Source organism: Carassius gibelio, chromosome A11 (genome assembly GCF_023724105.1).
Source record: "Carassius gibelio isolate Cgi1373 ecotype wild population from Czech Republic chromosome A11, carGib1.2-hapl.c, whole genome shotgun sequence".
NCBI classification, from domain to species: Eukaryota; Metazoa; Chordata; class Actinopteri; order Cypriniformes; family Cyprinidae; genus Carassius; species Carassius gibelio.
This window is the reverse complement of record NC_068381.1, coordinates 9,564,191-9,581,818: the sequence shown is the minus strand read 5'-3', so window position 1 is coordinate 9,581,818 and position 17,628 is coordinate 9,564,191. Positions and strand designations below refer to the sequence as shown.

Below are 17,628 nucleotides of genomic sequence, written 5' to 3'. Positions count from 1 at the left end.
GTCTAAAGCATCTTAAATAAAATTATTAAATCTAGTTTTATGAGAAATTTATCAATAAAGCGAGTTTATGATTACAAAAACAACTGTCTGCCAATGGGCTAAAAAAAAAAATTAATTCAAAGGGAAAACAAGTTTTCATACCCCACTGTCAGAAGTAGTTTCAAGCATAAGCTTATCATTTCTCAAAAAAAGACAACAGATGTTTAATCTGCAGCTCAAGTAAATGTATATATTTAATTGCATTAAAATATTTGGACTGGAGAAGAAGGGAAAAAAAAATTACTCTTGGATGAAAAAAAAAAAAAATGTAATGGTACGATATTAAGAATTTATGCCTTACTTTGTGGCAGGGTGAATTAAGACTCTTTAAGACCTGTTTAAGAACCACAGAAACCCTGTTATCTAACATTATTGTTTTCATTAAGCAAAAAGATCCTTTACTAAAGAACATGACTTGACAGTTTGTTCTCCAGCAGGGGGCTGAAAACATGTAAAACCTGATACTGTAAAATCATGGAAAACAGCATGTGCTACTTGAGGAAATATGAGATGACACGTCATCAACCCTTAAAAACACACATACACAAAGCAAATTATTCTAAAAGAATAAAGACTTTTATTAAGCATTGTAAGTTCCATTCAATTTCCTCCAAATACATCACACCACAATCCATCAACAATCACTCAAACCCAACAGTAGTTCATTCTTTTACAACCCATAATTTAGGAAGAAACTCCGATCAACTTACATCAAGGTAACCTATTTAGACTTGCGGCAGGGGACTGAGGGGAATACACCATATTTCTGATCACTAATGTGCAATGAAAAGCTTCAGGATTAGATGGAGAAGTAATGATTCTCGTTTAGAAGCACGTTAATAAGTTCGGAAAACACTAAAGTAAACATCAAAATGATTACAAGTGTACTTGCTTAGGCAAACTCTCAAATGGGAGGGTCGAATATTTAGCAAAACTTGTCACGAGCTAAGAAAAGGGGGCAGAATTTAAGATCAAAGCTTTTTTTTTTTTTAAAGATTTAGTTTTTTTCAAAGGTCTGCAAGTATGAAAACAGCAACAGAGAATAATAATGTATACAGCGATGAGTACACCAGGATTAACAATATTTCAAGTGGCTAGATAATGTTGGAGTAAATACAACAGAGGTCAATAAATCACAGAAATAATAAACTTAAGGTTAGCGCAAATCAGTTTCTAACAGTTAACACCTTTTTAATGATTATCACCCCTTTTAAATTTTGCAGATGGGCACAGTATTTGTAATGAAGAGGAAACAGGACAACATGCATTATAACTACACACAATTTTGTTTGTTTTTTCTTCTTTTATTCGTGAGCCATGCAGTTTAGCGGAGACAGTTGTACTAATGTGCTACGTTTGATTAAAGAAACCACACTGATCGTTGATCACTGATGCATGGCCTTTTCTGACACGGAAAGAGACATTGTTTTTTTGTTTTTTTTTTCAAGAGCTCAGATTTTTCTAGCCATTTCCTGACATATTACCTATAATCGCTAATGTATGACATATTAAAATCATCAGAACTTAAGATCCAATAGTAATACTAGTTACTCAATGTCAAAACAATCGCACATTTGAAACAAGTAAACTCACAGGGATGAGAAATGCGTTCTTGGTTTTGTCTTTTTCAAATTGTGAGTATTAAATTTTCTAAAAACAAAAAAAGCATTTACTGTGACGATACAAACCCAGTTACGATGGCAAATATATCAACTTACTAAAACTAAAAGACTGGCAAATGAAAATCGGTATTTAGGTTTCTGCATTTCGTAGAGAAAGTTAAATCATTTCATGTAACCAGTTGAAATGCGTAATATCATTGAGGGAGAACACCGTCTTTCATCATCCAACTGGTAAGATTCTATATGACTTGTATATCTATGTTTTACCGAGAGGTATCCTCATCATTACTTTGTTGTTTTAACTCGCAGATATCGAAGAGGGATTTCGAAAATTCGTAAGTCCTCATTTATCGCCTTCGGAGAGGAAAAAATGTACACCAACTGTAGGCCTTCCATCCTTCCAGATATTCCTTAACACATAACCTTCCATCAACCTTCACCCTCTCTATAAAAATAGGTTTTACTCTTCTGTTTTTAAGACAGCAGCGCCCAGAGCTTCATCTCTGCAGCCCTCGCTGTCTTCATTTAGTGCATTTAAATGAGCATTAGTATTGCACATTTTAGATTCGTTGCTAAAGGCACTTTCAGGTTGGTTTGTAGCCCTGCTTTCCCCTTCGTTCCCATTGAGCTGGTCTGCCTCTTTACCCTCCACCAAGCCGTTCTCTGCAGCCATGGACCCTTCTAAGGCCAGATTTGGTGTTTTGGTCTCCAACTTCGGCTTCTTTAGGTCTTTTAATGCTTCATTGGTTGAGGCAGTATATGCAGGATTGCTCTGTTAAAATTAATTTTGTACCATTTTTTACAGTCAATGTCCATCAATCCAATCAAAAATTAAACCATTACCGATTTTTGAACAATAACTAAACAATGTATTTGAATAACTTAACATTATGACCCAGGACATGTGACAATTCAAACGTTTGAGGTCAGTAAGATGTTTTCAATAAGTCTCTTGTGCTCAGTAATACTATGAAATATTACAATTTAAAATATCTTTTAAAATGTAATTTATTATTGTGATGGCGTGGTTGAATTTTCAGCAGCCATTACTCCAAGATACTGACCCCAAATTTAGAGTAACAGTTTATGTATTCCTGTTGTTTTCAAATCTAGGAAAACAATATTATTCACCTGGTATGTTACCTGACTCTTGAACCCTCTAGTGTGGTATTTGGTTCCTCGACCAAAGGTCCTTATAACAGGAGTAGAAATCACACCTCTTGGACGACTGTTCAAAGAAAGGCAGTCATCTAAATACATTTTTTTAAAAGTAACAGTAAAATATAAAAGTATTTTAAGATTCTAAACATGATATGTGACCCTGGATCACAAAAGCAGTCATAATGGTAAACTTGAAAGCTGAATAAATAAGCTTTCCATTGATGTATGTTCTGTTATGATGGGACAGTATTTGGCCGAGATACAACTATTTGACAATCTGGAATCTGAGGGAGCATAAAAAATCTAAATATTGGGAAATCACCTTTAAAGTTTTCCAATTTAAGTTCTTAGCAATGCATATTACTAATTAAAAAAATACGTTTTATATGTAGGAAATTTACCAAATATCTTCATTGAACACAATCTTACTTAATATCCTAATGATTTTTGACATGAAAGAAATATCAATAAGTTTTACCCATACTATATATTTTTGGCTGTTGTTACAAATATACTCCAGTGACTTAAGGTTTTGTGGTCCAGGGTCACATATTAGAGGACAGATAATTGCAAACATTACATCGCAAGAATTTATCTATAAACAATTTATCTAAACAACTATTGAAAATGTATTGCTTACCCTCTGGTTGGTCCACCCACTGATACCACCTGAATGGGAAACGAGGCTCTTCCTCTTCCACGACGACTACCAGCCCACTGACCCACCACTGTGCCTGCGATCTCAAGCTTCCCACCCTGTGAGGGCATGGCTTGAAGTCCTACTTTAGAGGAATGAAATGATAAACAATACCTTTAATTATTTTGAAGCAACTTCATACCTAAAAGTCCAATCAAACAGGTTTAGCTGCTTCAGCTAATTACATGTAATAGTGCACTGTTCACCACTAAGTGATTGGTTTCCCACTTTACAACCTAGTAATAAACAATTTACATGGTATTATCATTTTTGTTGAAATTTTTTTGCAAACAAAGCCAAAAAATAATCAATTACTAATGAAGAGCTGTTTGGTATGCTGCTTATGTTCGCCAACCAGTCGAACCATCGTTCTTACCAGGCATGCCCCTGCCTCTAGCTTGCAGTGGGGGCAGAGGAGGTGGAGGGTAGAAAGTGCTGTTGGGAGGGTAGAAAGGCATAGCATGTGGAGGTGGAGGGGGGAATGCGAGCGGCTGGGGTGGCCGAGAGAAGTTCAGACCCTCCAGGATACTCTGACGCATCTTCTCCACCTTGGCAACTAGTTCAGTCTGGAGATCACATGCAAGATGTGTACATTTTAGCTTGATTAGATTGCAAACCCAGATTTACTTTGTAGAAGTACAATTGCATCCTTATAAAAAAGTTAGGTATCTATCAACCAATTCGAGACTGTGGATTAATGGTTAACAGCGGAGTAAATATTACAGTATATATAGAGCACTAAATTACAGTGAGCTAAAGCACCATAAACGAAAGTGCACTCAAGACTGAAAGCTCAAAGTACCATTTCACCTCCAAAAACATCTTTGTTAAACATTTTAAAGTAGAAAAAGAAATATTTGTTATGCAATGATTGTGGTGCATTGTTTTGGATTCTGCGTTTCATACAATTTTATTTACAATGTAATATAAACGTATTTTATATACACACTACCGTTCAAAAGGGCCTAAAAGATTGAATGATTCTGAAAGTATCTTATGTTCACCAGGAATGCATTTATTTGTTTAAAAATACAATAAATGTCAAATATTACTTTTATAAAAAAAAATTATATTAAAATAAATGTACATAGATTTTAATATGTTTTTAATTCCTGTGGTAGCAGTGCTCCAGTATTCAGTGTCACATGATCCTTCAAAAATCATTCTAACATGCTGATTCGGTGCTCAAGAAATATTTGAAAACAGTTGTATTGCTTAATATTATTGTAAAAAACCATGATACGTTTTTCAGGATTCTAAAGTTCAAAAGAACAGCATTCATTTGAAATATATACAGTATATTTAAAATGTATACATAAAATTTTGTTTTTTTAAATAAAGTCTGTCACTTTAGATGAATTTAAGGTGTCCTTGCTGAATAAAAGTACAAATTTCTTGACCTCAAACCTTTGACCAGTAGTGGTAATATACACACATGATTGCCCGAAGACAAAATGTAAAAAACAAAATTTCCTCTTAAAAAGAGAACAAAATGTGTAAATATGTTACCTATATAGAAAAGCGCAAATAATTGACATAGAATTACTAAATGTATTGACAGCCAATTAATTAAATTCTCTTTAGCAAACCAAGGTTGGTTATTTGTAGCCTCGGGAATCAATAATGAAGTACTAGAGGCTGCTAGTGTACTGAAACCAAAATTGGTTTCAATCCCTCCCTAGCACACAGTTCTATCACCAATCTTTTCTGCTGTAGTACTTCAATCCGCTGTGTCAGTTTGAGGTCTGCATTAAATCATTCAGTCAGTAATGGCTTTGAAACTCATATGCATGTAAAAAACACTGGTGTTGTGCCGACTGTACCTGACCATCGCAGAGGTCAATGAGTGGGGCCTTGTCCCTGCTGCCCCGGATGAGTTTACTCTGTAGCAGCTTGCCATCAAAATACATCCACGGACAGCAGTGTTCCCAGGGAATAGGCTGCCCGCACACGTCATTGGCAAACAGCGCCATATCCACGCCGCTCATAAAAAGAGCAGCCAGCTGAACTCCGCGTGGATCCAGGTTATCAACCTGGAGGCGACAGATGCAGCGACAGTAAAACAAAGCTCTTAAGGTTAAATAAGCATCTACATGTTAAACCACCCAGCAGATAACAACCCCTCCCCTCTCAGCCAAAGCACAAAGCAAGCATAAACAAATCATAGCCTATCCATACATGTAGACCAATGCACAAACCACCCCAGCATATTCTGTCAGCGAGAGCAACCAGCAATGGCAGCAGCGAAGCAAAAAGCGTGTACAGATCGACAGAACTGACAGACATGGACAGCCACGACACAGCACAGCTAGTGTGGATGGTTCACTTTTTTTTTTTTTGAGCTCATAGCCATATTGACTAAAATGAGCAGGGAAAAAGCAGCTCAGCAAGGCAAGTAAACCATCTACACAAAAAGACCACATTCCTAGCACTTCAGTTGCTTAAATGCCATGTCTTTTCCTGCAAAGCCGTCTATCAGATGAAAACATGCTTTTACAAAGCATTAAGGCCAACCAGCCTGTCAAGCGTTCTTACAAAATAAGAAGTCTCCAGAAAAATACCCAAAACCCTAATTTTTTAGGTTTATTGCTTTAAATACTTGAACATATAAACAGATTATTAAATAAACTGGAAAGAACTGTGGCCCATTCACACCAAATCTGAATGTAAAACACCATATACAAGCTTTAAAACCAATTATTTATCTATGAACTCCTTCATAGACTATTTATAGAATAATTTCAGTTCATTTTTAAATGAAATGAAAATCTCCAAAGGCTACCAACAAAAATTGTTCAGGTATCTAAACTTAAAAATAAAATAAAATGTCATCATAATAATAATAATAATAAATAGTTGTAGGGAAGAAAAAAAAAAAATACTTTCATTTTAGGATGCTAACAATTCATTTTCGTAGAAAGACAAACAGGTTACCATACTTTGCGCAAATAGCGCTGCATACTACAGTAGTAACCGGTTGCATATATCTTGAATTTCCATTTCATGTTCATGGCAAATTAGTTGGGTATTAATTGAATTTTTTTTTAAAGAATGACAAATTTGTTATCGGAGTCTGCGAATAATTTTGCGCGCAATTGTTTTCTGTTCATGTTGTTAAGTCGCATATGCCTTGATGTGAACGGGCCTTTAATGTGGGTATTCTCTGGACACTCCTCATGCATCATTCTCCACATAAATCACCTTCAGGTCCTGCAGCTGGTCAGGCTCATATAGTTTAGGAGAAAGTGCTTGAGCTAGGAAAGCGTCAAGTTCGTTACGACGCAAAATTCTTACTCCTGGCCACTGTAACATAAACCTGAAGTAAAACACAAAGGAGTGAAATATTACAACAAAACAAAAAAAGCTGATACTGAAGGCCCTTCCTGCATTGGATTAAACCATTTGTAATTGTATGAAAACCTTTAACATAGCATTCCACAGTGTGTTTTATGTCTTTCTAAGGTTTTAGAAGCCGTTCAGATTCTCACCGTAGCACACAACACAGCACCATGAGAGGTGTGGGGACATTGGCAGGGTTCAGCATAGCTGGAGTGTCCGACCTCATGCAGGCCAAGAAAGCCCTCATCCTCCGGTTCTTGTCCTCAACTGCTTTGCCCAGCCAGAGTTTCTTCAGGTTTGGGCAGGTCCACTCCCGGAAGGGAAGAGCTTCCACTAGTTCAGGGGTGTGGGGAGATTTGCCTTTGTATGCAGCCCATTCTTTTACTATCACTGTTGGGTCTATAAAGGCAAATCAAAAAAAGCTTAACTGGGGAATTCACCAAAGCCATTTAAATAAACATTCCCTTTTTAAAATATTGAGGGTAAATGGGTAGTGAAGTTTTTCCACTGTGAATTTGACAACTGACTGTTTTTGCCTAGTTGTGTAGTAATAGAATATATTCCAGAGCTCATAGAAGATCTGCCCGAAAATTTCTCTAATTAAATAAATAAATAAATGGAATGTTTACTTCTGAATAACTGTTTCCCTAATCTGTTTTAATTTCTTGTATTCTAATTTCCAATGACAGAAAGAAATATGAATCAACATTAACAGAACGAAATTAATTTGTCCAGTTACAGCCTAGAATAACAAGCTAATGTCAACACTCAAGTGCACTCTCTGAATAATTAAATCAGTCATCAACAGGCTCCTGGAGAGAATTTAGGCATTGGGAATTGAGAACCGACTCTTACTTTGAGCCAATTCCAAGTATGTCAGAACACCTTTAACACTGCAGGAACATGCTAGTATCTAACAATAGTAACATTTCTAGGATTCAAACCTCTTGTGCTTACAGTATATATTATGACAGCACTACTTAGGCTTTTTCACTTATTTAAACAAAATTAATCCCAAGTATGATTTGTAATTTTTAGGTGAGAAGGTCATTTATTTTTAACGTCAAATCTGCACCAAAGTCTATATTCATTGCAAAAGATGTACAAAATTTAACAATAATTAAACTTTAACTTCAACATTGATAACTATAGCACATACAAATGTTTAAGTTTTCCTTATTAGTGATACTTATGGATGTTTAAAAAGTTTGACTGTTGCAGTTTAGCTGATCTGTTCCGTAACTCACAATCAGGGTGGTGATTTCTCCTCATGGCGAATCTCTCTGCCTTCTTTTTGGCTTCGGCCAGGCTGAAGAGTACCCCATAAACGTATTGGCGAATTGGGCGGTACAGCTGCACCGCAGAAGGCAGGTCTTTGTTTGCTTCATCCTCTATGGTGACAGATAACTTTATCTCACCCTGCAAAAAATAACCATCAAACACTGTAAACCATAACGGTTTAACAAGAAGTAGTTTAAAAGTTACAGCTGAGTTGCTAGTAACAAAAAACTGACCTTGGTAAGAACGTGGTAAATATATGGGTACATAAGGCCCTTTTTGTGTCTGTGCTCAGCGACTCGTAACACCTCTGGTGCCACCACTGGTAAAGGGGGAGTGGTAATATCCATGTGATTTCTTGTTGGCATAGAAAGGAGGGATGGGATATGGGCATTGACCCCTAGGTGACCTCTGCCTTCCAGGCCTTGGTTTACAGCGGAGGTCACAGAAGTATCAGACTGAAAGAAAAATCTAAGAATTCACTAAATGGCTATAACATTATTTATCAAGATTATTATCTATCAAAAGTTATCTTTACCAAGCATATCATAATTTTAACACGTAGAGCTAAAAATTAGACCTACTTTATTTTGGTCCCCATGGTCTCCTTCTGGGATGTTATCCATCTGGTTTCTCTTTTTGTCCCATCCCTTATGGTCATTCACATGGCTACATTTGAGAATTAAATATATGCACCAATATTAAAATTCAGCCAGATACCAATAAGCCATATTTCCATATTCTGGCCAATAACAGATTAACAGCCAATAGTCAAATTCTATAGAATTTTTTCTGACTAAATTAAAAATAAACAGTAAACAATATAAGTGAATTTAAGCATCACAACATTATAATGTATAATATAAAAATGGATACTGTTTTTTAATTGACTATACTCTTTTGTAACAAAGTAAACATCTTTACTATCACCTTTTATCAATTTAATATGTCCTATATATTATACCATTAAAACAATACCTCTACCCACAAAACCATCAATTTCTGATTAGAAGAAAGCTGGGGTTTTTTTTTTATAAGTCGTCATATTCCACATCCATCCCCATACATGTTCTCAGTCACTCACTTGGCAGTGGAGCCCGTGTTTTCCTCATTCTCAGAGGACGAGGATGTGGACGAGGTGGTAAAAAAGGCTGGGTCTGTGTGGTTGGAGTTGCCGCCGTGAGCCGGGTTGATGGGAGACAACCTCTCGTAGAGTGGCGTGTGCTGATTCCCATTATTAGGAATGTTGCTGTAGCTGTTCTGTTCTAGGAGCCCTTTACCCGACGGTTCCGCCTCATGGACAGGCTCGTCCAATGGAGGGCCGGAATAGCCATGCTGGACCATGGAGTATGAACAGAAACATGAATGTGTCAGTCTGATGGGTAAGCGCGAGTCGTTGAGGATGGACCATAATGGTGGAATGGTGCTCACCTCAGGTTTGCCTGGAATATTAAGCATCTGCGGTGCTGCTGGCAATCCCATCTGATTTGGTCTGACTGTGGGCCGAATGTGAAAAATAAAACAGTCTGTACATTATACATATATATATATAAAAAGCCCTAACTGAGGTTCTCATTATACCACATGTCCACCCACCAAAGAAGCTGACCTTGATACATTTAAAATGTGTGTAGGCACAGAAATGTGTTGAGGTATATAAAAAAACACAGCTTATGTCTATACCATTCTAACATCCAGAACAGTTAAAATCATTAAAAAAGTCAATCTGCTTGAATTCAAATAAGCACAATTATAGTTCTACAAGACAACCACTATAATTGGAACTGGAAAATGTCTAATTCAATTCTTCTCTCATCTGATAATCTTCAAGTGACAGCCTTTTTAATGAACCTGTTGAAAGTTTTCAGGCAAGCTGAGCTGAGGAGAGTTTTTCCAGACTAGCAGCTCTCTGTGCGAGAGTCTTTTATGAAAAAGCCCATTTGTATGCACAGGGCACAGCGGCCACTCTGAGTGCACACAAGGTCTGGGGTGAATGGGAAAATTTCTCACATTACTGTGAGGGCTGAGACTGAGAGATGGTTGAGAAAGAGAGAGCGTGCCTGTAAAAGCTGGCCTCAAACACAACACCAGGCGAGCATTAGTAGACATGTCCCGCTCCAAGAATTTAACAAGCACAAACCAACACAAACAGATGCCATTCTGCGAGAGAGAAAAAATATTGACAATCTTACCTAAATAGGGGGGGAAGTGAAGGGGTTTGCTGGCGGTGGCATAATACTCCACTGCCTTTTTGAAACGGACAACTTTGTCGTCAGTTCGAGACTAGAATGCAAAGCCACAGAATTATTACATATTGTCGGTCCTCAGTTCTTGGTAGTTGATAGTTCCCCCAAAAACGAACAATTTGTCATTCTTCACTCACCCCAATGTTGTCCTAAACCAATATAACTTTATTTTGTGGAACAGAAAAGATGAAAACAAAACAGTTTTTTTGGGGGGTCCATACACTAAAAGTAAATATCCAATTTGTTGTTTTAGACCCCATTGACTTTCATTGTATGGTTTTTCTTCTGTGTTCTGTACAATTTGGGAAAAACATCTAGTATTGTTTTTTTGTTTTTTTTTATAAAGATTGTGACTGCAGTTAACTCCACTGTTTGTAGACCTTTATTATTATTATAATTATTATATATACATACATACACGCATGCATGTATATGTTTTGTTTACCTGTAAAATATTTATATGTAATATATATTATATGCATATATATGTATAAATATACAGAGAAACCTTTATTTTGGATGTTATTAATCGCAATTAATCGTTTTACAGCACTAATAAATAATAATAATAATAATATATAAAGTATTTCACTGTAAAATAAAACTGAGTATTAAAAAAAATCGGATTTTATTTTACAGTAATACTGTAAAATTACAACACTAATATTTATGCTACCCTTAAAGATTCTTTTTAGCTGAAAAAAGTTTTTAAGTAGTTCAAATATTATATATATATATATATATATATATATAAAATTAATTCAAATCTCAGTCTTTCCAGTTTGATAATGACACTAAGCCATACAGCGATGCTGTTTTTATTCTGATTAATTATGCAGCCCTACATGGGATAGAGTGAATGATGACAATTTTCAGTTTTTGGGTAATCTATCCTGTTAAAGGTGCTACAATGGTATGGTGTGTTATCTTACCTGGGAGTGCTTGAATATGTCTTTAGCAATAGCTTCCAGGTCATGGATATCTTGTAGGTTGCGGACGTAGTCTGCAACGGCTCGTATGACGACATCACATGGAGGAAGAACAAGTTGGTGGGCACGGACCTGCATCAGAGAAAACAACCCATCACACCCCCAGCAAAAGCTCCTTCTGCTTAAAATGTGATGGGCATCATAGGAGTACATATCTGACTGGCTACAATCCGATACAGGCACACATATTTTAGGTTTATCAAGCTCAATTGACAATGGATATCATAAACTGCAAAGAACAGCATTTTTATACAATAACAATCAAATGACTACCAACTATAGACACAAACATAGATATGCAAAAATTAGCAGGGATGGTGACAAAAAGTAAAGAAGAATGCACCGATGTGCAAGTCAGGTGTTAAAGCCCACTGTACTCTATCTCACACTGAATCAATGAAGCAATCTGTCAAGCAACAACAACACCAAGAGAAGATAACAGAAGGTTACGCATTAAGCCATTCCTCAGCTCAACTCTTTCCTTTATAAATCGCAGTGCTCGATTTGTTTGGGCGAGATTCAAAGACAGAGTATTTAAAACCAAAAGGGTACACATTGAGGACAAAGTTGTCAAGGAAACTGGTCACAGTAGCTTGTGACCGAGGGAATCTAATGAGAACTGAAGTCTTTTTTTTTTTTTTTTGCACCCTTTAAACATTTATTAATCAATGCAGAAAACCTTGAAGTATTTGAATTGTTATACACAAATTATTTCCATTATGTGATGCATTTACAAGTCAAATAGAATATTCAGCCACAATTGAGTCAGACTAAATGCATGTTTGCGAAAACAGTTCTTAAATAGCTTTTTGGTTATTTAGTGCTGTGCTACAATTATATATGCAGAGACATTTACCTTCAAGGATGCTAAAGGATGCTCAGGGCCAAGTAAACTCCAGTGAAAGGCAGCCAAGTCTTCATCAGGCAGTATGTGATTCCCTTCAAAAACAGCATTTAGTTATTTGATCATGAAATGGAGAAGTACTTACTTGTACACTTCATTATTGCAGCTGGAAAACATTTAAAAGCCATGAAATTCAACAATTTGTGATAATATTTGAGCCATTCTTTCTACTGCATTAGTAAATAAAAACAGTCAAGAAATTAAGATATTCAATGATTTCTTTAGAAAAACATGCAGTGCTGAATCCTTCACATTATGACTAAGAACATGCATTAAGCGAACAGGACAAATGGAGATGACATTTCGACTACAAACCTACCTAAAAGTGAAGCAAAAATGACAAAACGATTTGGATTGAGATTAAGTTGCTTGGCAACTTCGTGCATCAGGTATTGGCTGGTGGTGAGGCTCTTGCCATTACGGCTGAGTTTGAGAGCATGGGCACTGAAGTAGCACGGGATGTTGCACAGGGCATAATCAGAATCATAGGCAACCAGGCCATGGAACCCATTTTGTCTAAATAAGGCAATCACTTCCTGGTGATGATCCTCGGTGGTCTGGACAACCTGAGTGAGGAAGCAAATTACAGAAAGGCTCATTAGATGAACAAAAACAAATTTACATTGATGAAATTGACTATACTCCAGGGTTTCACAGATTTCCATGAAAGGATGTGAGGCACGATTAGCCTGGGAAATGTTACTTCTAATTGTATCACATAATGGTTTCTCTGTCAAATGCTTTAATCGATTAGCACTATTTGAATGAATCAATGAAGAGATGATTCTTGGCTGTGATGTGAATTTTAAAACTATTTATTGAACGAGAGGATGTTCGCTGGGCTTTAACCGATAGGAAACGAGGCTTGACTCGTAAACATACATTTTTAAATGAATCATATTTCCCATTTCCTGCCCCACATTTCATAGTTTCTGTATTGAACCAATGTTTATGAGAACAGGAGATAAGAAAGAAAATCGTAGTAACATAATAAACACTTATGCTTAAAGTCCTCTGAAAAATAATCTAAATGAATAAATGCTAATAAAATCATTCGTGGGCCAGAATCGAATAAGTCATGTCTCTCTGCTCAAAACAGGGCCCATAAACTTAACTACGGCTTGTACGACTGCTAAATCTCAGCAGAAATGACGCAGGAAGCATGCAGCCAATCACAGAGCAGTTCTTACTATTCTTGAGCCACAAGAGCGTGACACATCAGCCAATCACAGCAGAGAAGAGGTGGCGCTTCCTTTTGCCAGCACAGCCTACTACTACATGGCTTCCTTTCAGTCTTCATACATAAATGCATGGTTTTATTCTATTCTGGGATGTTTGTATTTGGTTGATGCATAAGGTTATTAGTGTGTAGACATAAATTGCACTTTTAATTATTGTTGATGATCCAGGTAAAAATTATTAAAATAAATTTTTATTCATGTTTTTGTTATCATTTATACAACAATTACAAAATGCAGTTTTTTTTATTTTATGTCATTCATTATTCACTTGTGCGTCCTTTTCATTCAGTTGATTTTAAATAGTGTATGTATGTATGTATGTATATATATATATATATATATATTCACAATTAATATTTATAAGCAGTGAACCAAAACGATACAAACTGATTATGGTTTTAAAATATTGGGTTTAATTTTTTTTCTTTTCTTTTTTTTCATTTGCATGCAACAGCAACAACAACAAACAGCTGTACAGCTGGCATCTCTATGTTCCCCAAATGCCTTTGGAAATGAGATCTGAACTGATCAGAACAGATTTGTCCACAGATTTGTTTCCCTCTGCAAAATAAATAACCCAACCCAAATATATATATGTTCCAACAAGTTGTACTCCTGTGTTAAAAAAAGAAAGAAAAAAAAGAAAGGAAAAAAAAAACTGAAAATAAACCAGCTGTTAATCTTGGTTTTAACATGTCTGTGTATATAATTTAAGACCTACACTGGTTTTCATATAAAAAATAAAGCAGTTTCACTGACAGTCTAGTTAGGTCTACTACTAGCTGGTTTCAGATTGGTTTAAGGAACTCTTGGGCAGGCTGTGAGACTAGCTTAAATCAGCTGCTGGTCTTGTTTTTAACATGTTTCTAAGCATGCATAATGCTACATAAAAACCAGGTTAGGTCTTGATTCAAATCTGAAGAAAAAAGTTGCACTGACAGCCTAGTTTGATAACCTAACCTGGTTCAATGACTGGTTTGGTGAACTTTTCAGCTTGCCTAGGCTGTGAGACCAGCAAGGCATTTTAGACTGTTTTGGTTGTGCTAGATATACAACCAGAAAGTCGTGTAGGCCACCTGCTAGCTACCAACCTACTGTCTTGTAAGACGAGCACTTCACTTGATCTGGGTCTGGTTCTGCTAAGCTAATGGCAGCATGTCAAAAACACAACGAGCATCTGTCGCTACTCACCCCGATGTGGAACCTGAGGAGCGCCAGGCGGATGCAGTGGGCCATACACACCGGCGGCAGGAACCAGACCTTGGGCGGCGGGGTTCCCTTGTTCTGGATGTGGCTGACGATCTGTTGGGCGGTCTGCCTCTCGTTCACCTGTCGCTTGACCCACTCGTGGAGACGGCCTTTCTCCATGGCGCCATTGAAGCACACTAGCAGCTCGATGTTGCCGTTGAAACAGGCTTTGGCGAGGGCGGCAAGGTACCCGAGCATGTGGTTCCACTGGCCTCCGCTCACCCAGTCGGTGTAGAAGCCGCCGTAGAGCCGGTGCAGGCAGTTCTCGGCGTCCACTAGCAGCCGGAGCGGAATTTGAGGGGGTCTCTGCCGGCAACCGCCGACCAGACTTCCCCGGGCGAGCTTCTGGAGCTCCACCGGCACCACGGCATTGGGGCAATGCTTCTCAATGTATTCCTGGAAACCCTGGATACCCATTGCTGTTGTTGTACGATGTGATATCTACGGTAATTTCGGGTTAAGTAAGAACGTAAAATTTTCCGGTGGAAATGGAGACAGAGAGAGAGAGTTGCAAGCAAGCAGCCTCTCCCGAATGCTGAAAACCGGATTGAAGAATATTGCGGCGGATGTGGAAGTTGATCAATCGAAAATCAGTAAATTAGAGATGCATCTGTAGTTTTTGGTGAGTTGTTTTTTGGTTCATGGCTGCTAGCCGCCATGTGCACCCTTATGGAGCCATGTCTATGGTCTGGATGTATCTTGTGTGTAGGGGAAAGAGAGGAGCGCAGAGACGCAGGGCACGTACAGCCAGTCACACTGGAGGAGGAGTCTGGAGTTCAGTGGGCGTGGCTCGCCTGGAGAACTGTTGCATGTTATGATACGCTCACTAAAACGTCTCATACATGTTTGTTTATGTGAAAAGCGGGTACATCCCATAAACGTAATGGTTTTTATACTGTACAAAACTGTATATTCTATGGCCCTACACCAACCCTACACCTAACCCTAACCCTCACAGGAAACTTTGTTCATTTTTACTTTATCCAAAAAAAAAAAAACTCTCTCTCTCTCTCTCTCTCTCTCTCACACACACACACACACACACACACACACACACACACACACACACACACACATTATATATAGACAAACCATTTTAAATTTAGTTGTAAAACTTGTTATTAGTAAATGTTCTTGAAGTTAATAGCTTTTTTAAACATTGGGTCCATCTGTTGGTTGAGGGTCTGGTTGGGGTCCCTGGTTACAACAAAACAAAATGGTTTTCCAGGTTCAATCTACAGAGGGCGCCAGCGCGTTATTTATATCGTACATTAGAAACCTGACATTTCTCATTAGAAGCAGACCGTTTGCACATTGACGAAGTCAATCTAAGTAATTTGAACCCTTTAAATGTAAAACAGCTGGAGGACTTTAAAGAGATATTTCATATTAAAAATAAAAAATTCTGTCTTCATTTTCTCACCTGTATGTCACTCTAAATCTAACTTTTTTTCTTCTGTGGAACGTAAAATAATATATTTTGAGAAATGTCTTCTCTCTCCATACAGTGGAAATCAGTGTTAACTGAATATTATTATTAGTATTATTTGTGTCACTATACTAAAGAGTGTTCTTTAGACTGTCTCTGAGTGCTTGAGTTTTTGATGAGCTGAGAGATAACAGAATATCTCGTGGATGTGTGTGTGTGCAAGACAAAATGTGAGAGAGAATTAGCTACTTAGAAAATGATTTACATTAAATTCTTAGAAACTCATCTGGAGGACATAATTGAACGCCTTAAAGTGAAGTTATATTGAAATTTGGGATGTTTTGGGATGAACTTTAAGTTGGCGGGTTCTGTGTTTGTTCCTAGTTGATTAAGAGTATTTTTAAAAACAAAACTGAGATCAACTAGTGGATCCTCAGAAGAAGGATCTGGAAAGTGGTTATTGGTAGAATAACCACCTGTTCAGTTGGGAAGACTGTACAGGGAAGAGAGAGAGAGAGAGAGAGAGAGAGAGAGAGAAAAGAGAGTTATTGGTAGAATAACCATTTGTTCAGTTGGAAGGGCTGAACCACCAAAGAGACATCTGGAGGTGGTTTATAGAGCAATATGATTGTGCCTGGAAAATCAGAGTGATGGGTGATGGGAGAGTCTCAGAACAAACAAAGAAATAACATACATGATAATCCTGTGTATCATCTAATGCAAAGGGTATATGGCTATGGTTCTAAATGAATAACAGGAATGGCACAGGGGGCTTGATTAATCATCATGGGTTCCCTGTTGGTGGAATAATAATTCACATTGAAACTGTTTAGCCTTGAAAATTGAATCAAAGGAACTTGTATTTAAGGTGATCAATTAGAAACATTTTTGAAACTAAAGATCAAGAAAGAGATGTTTAAACAGTTGAATAAGATCAATAGACCAGTGTTGATTACCCTGAATTTTTTTTACTTATTTTTTTTAAACAAATAAATAAATATATATGATAACAGAAAAAGTTATTTACTGCAGGTGTTTAAATATACAGTGTATCTGAAGACTAGAATTTATGGTCTAGAATTGTCTAGAATTTATATCCCATATCCCTGGGAGACCGCATGAAAAGTTGATCTATTTCAGAGATTCTATGATTTTACTTTGGTTTATGTTAACTTAAATCATGCTTGAAATGCAGAAATGTTAGTTTAAAGTAAACGGGAAAGACCAATACTTTTTTACTATTCTATATGAAGTAGCCTAAGTAGTGAGGATACTGCTATTTTCTGCATTTTTGCAAAAATGTAACTGCTTTCTTTTTTCTGCAAAGAAGATACGCTTATTAAATTATTAAAACAGAATGAAGAACTGCTGTTCAGCAGATGAGACTTATAAAATGTGGAGAAGGTTAAGATTGCAGAGAGAAGAGGAAGTCACT

The 17,628-nt window shown here is 37.0% G+C and overlaps 1 protein-coding gene across 5 annotated transcripts; it reads right to left on the bottom strand.

Moving 5' to 3' along the window:
* Positions 1 to 593: 593 nt before the first annotated feature.
* On the bottom strand, positions 594 to 15,488 carry LOC128022261 (constitutive coactivator of PPAR-gamma-like protein 1). 5 transcript variants are annotated; one of them, XM_052609630.1, is made up of 17 exons: positions 14,708 to 15,488; positions 12,595 to 12,841; positions 12,228 to 12,310; positions 11,315 to 11,443; positions 10,329 to 10,419; positions 9,568 to 9,632; positions 9,221 to 9,471; positions 8,721 to 8,805; positions 8,373 to 8,594; positions 8,106 to 8,277; positions 7,008 to 7,257; positions 6,721 to 6,835; positions 5,343 to 5,552; positions 3,896 to 4,085; positions 3,463 to 3,604; positions 2,793 to 2,889; positions 594 to 2,433 (listed from the first exon to the last, which is right to left on the bottom strand). In XM_052609630.1, exons 1-17 carry the CDS (start codon positions 15,179 to 15,181, stop codon positions 2,122 to 2,124), a joined length of 3,135 nt encoding a protein of 1,044 aa, XP_052465590.1. In that variant the 5' UTR covers positions 15,182 to 15,488; the 3' UTR covers positions 594 to 2,121. The 5 variants fall into 5 exon arrangements, with proteins under 5 accessions (XP_052465590.1, XP_052465589.1, XP_052465587.1 ...); XM_052609629.1 differs by having other exon boundaries at positions 9,221 to 9,478; positions 9,569 to 9,632; positions 14,708 to 15,474; XM_052609627.1 differs by having other exon boundaries at positions 9,221 to 9,632; positions 14,708 to 15,474.
* Positions 15,489 to 17,628: the final 2,140 nt, after the last annotated feature.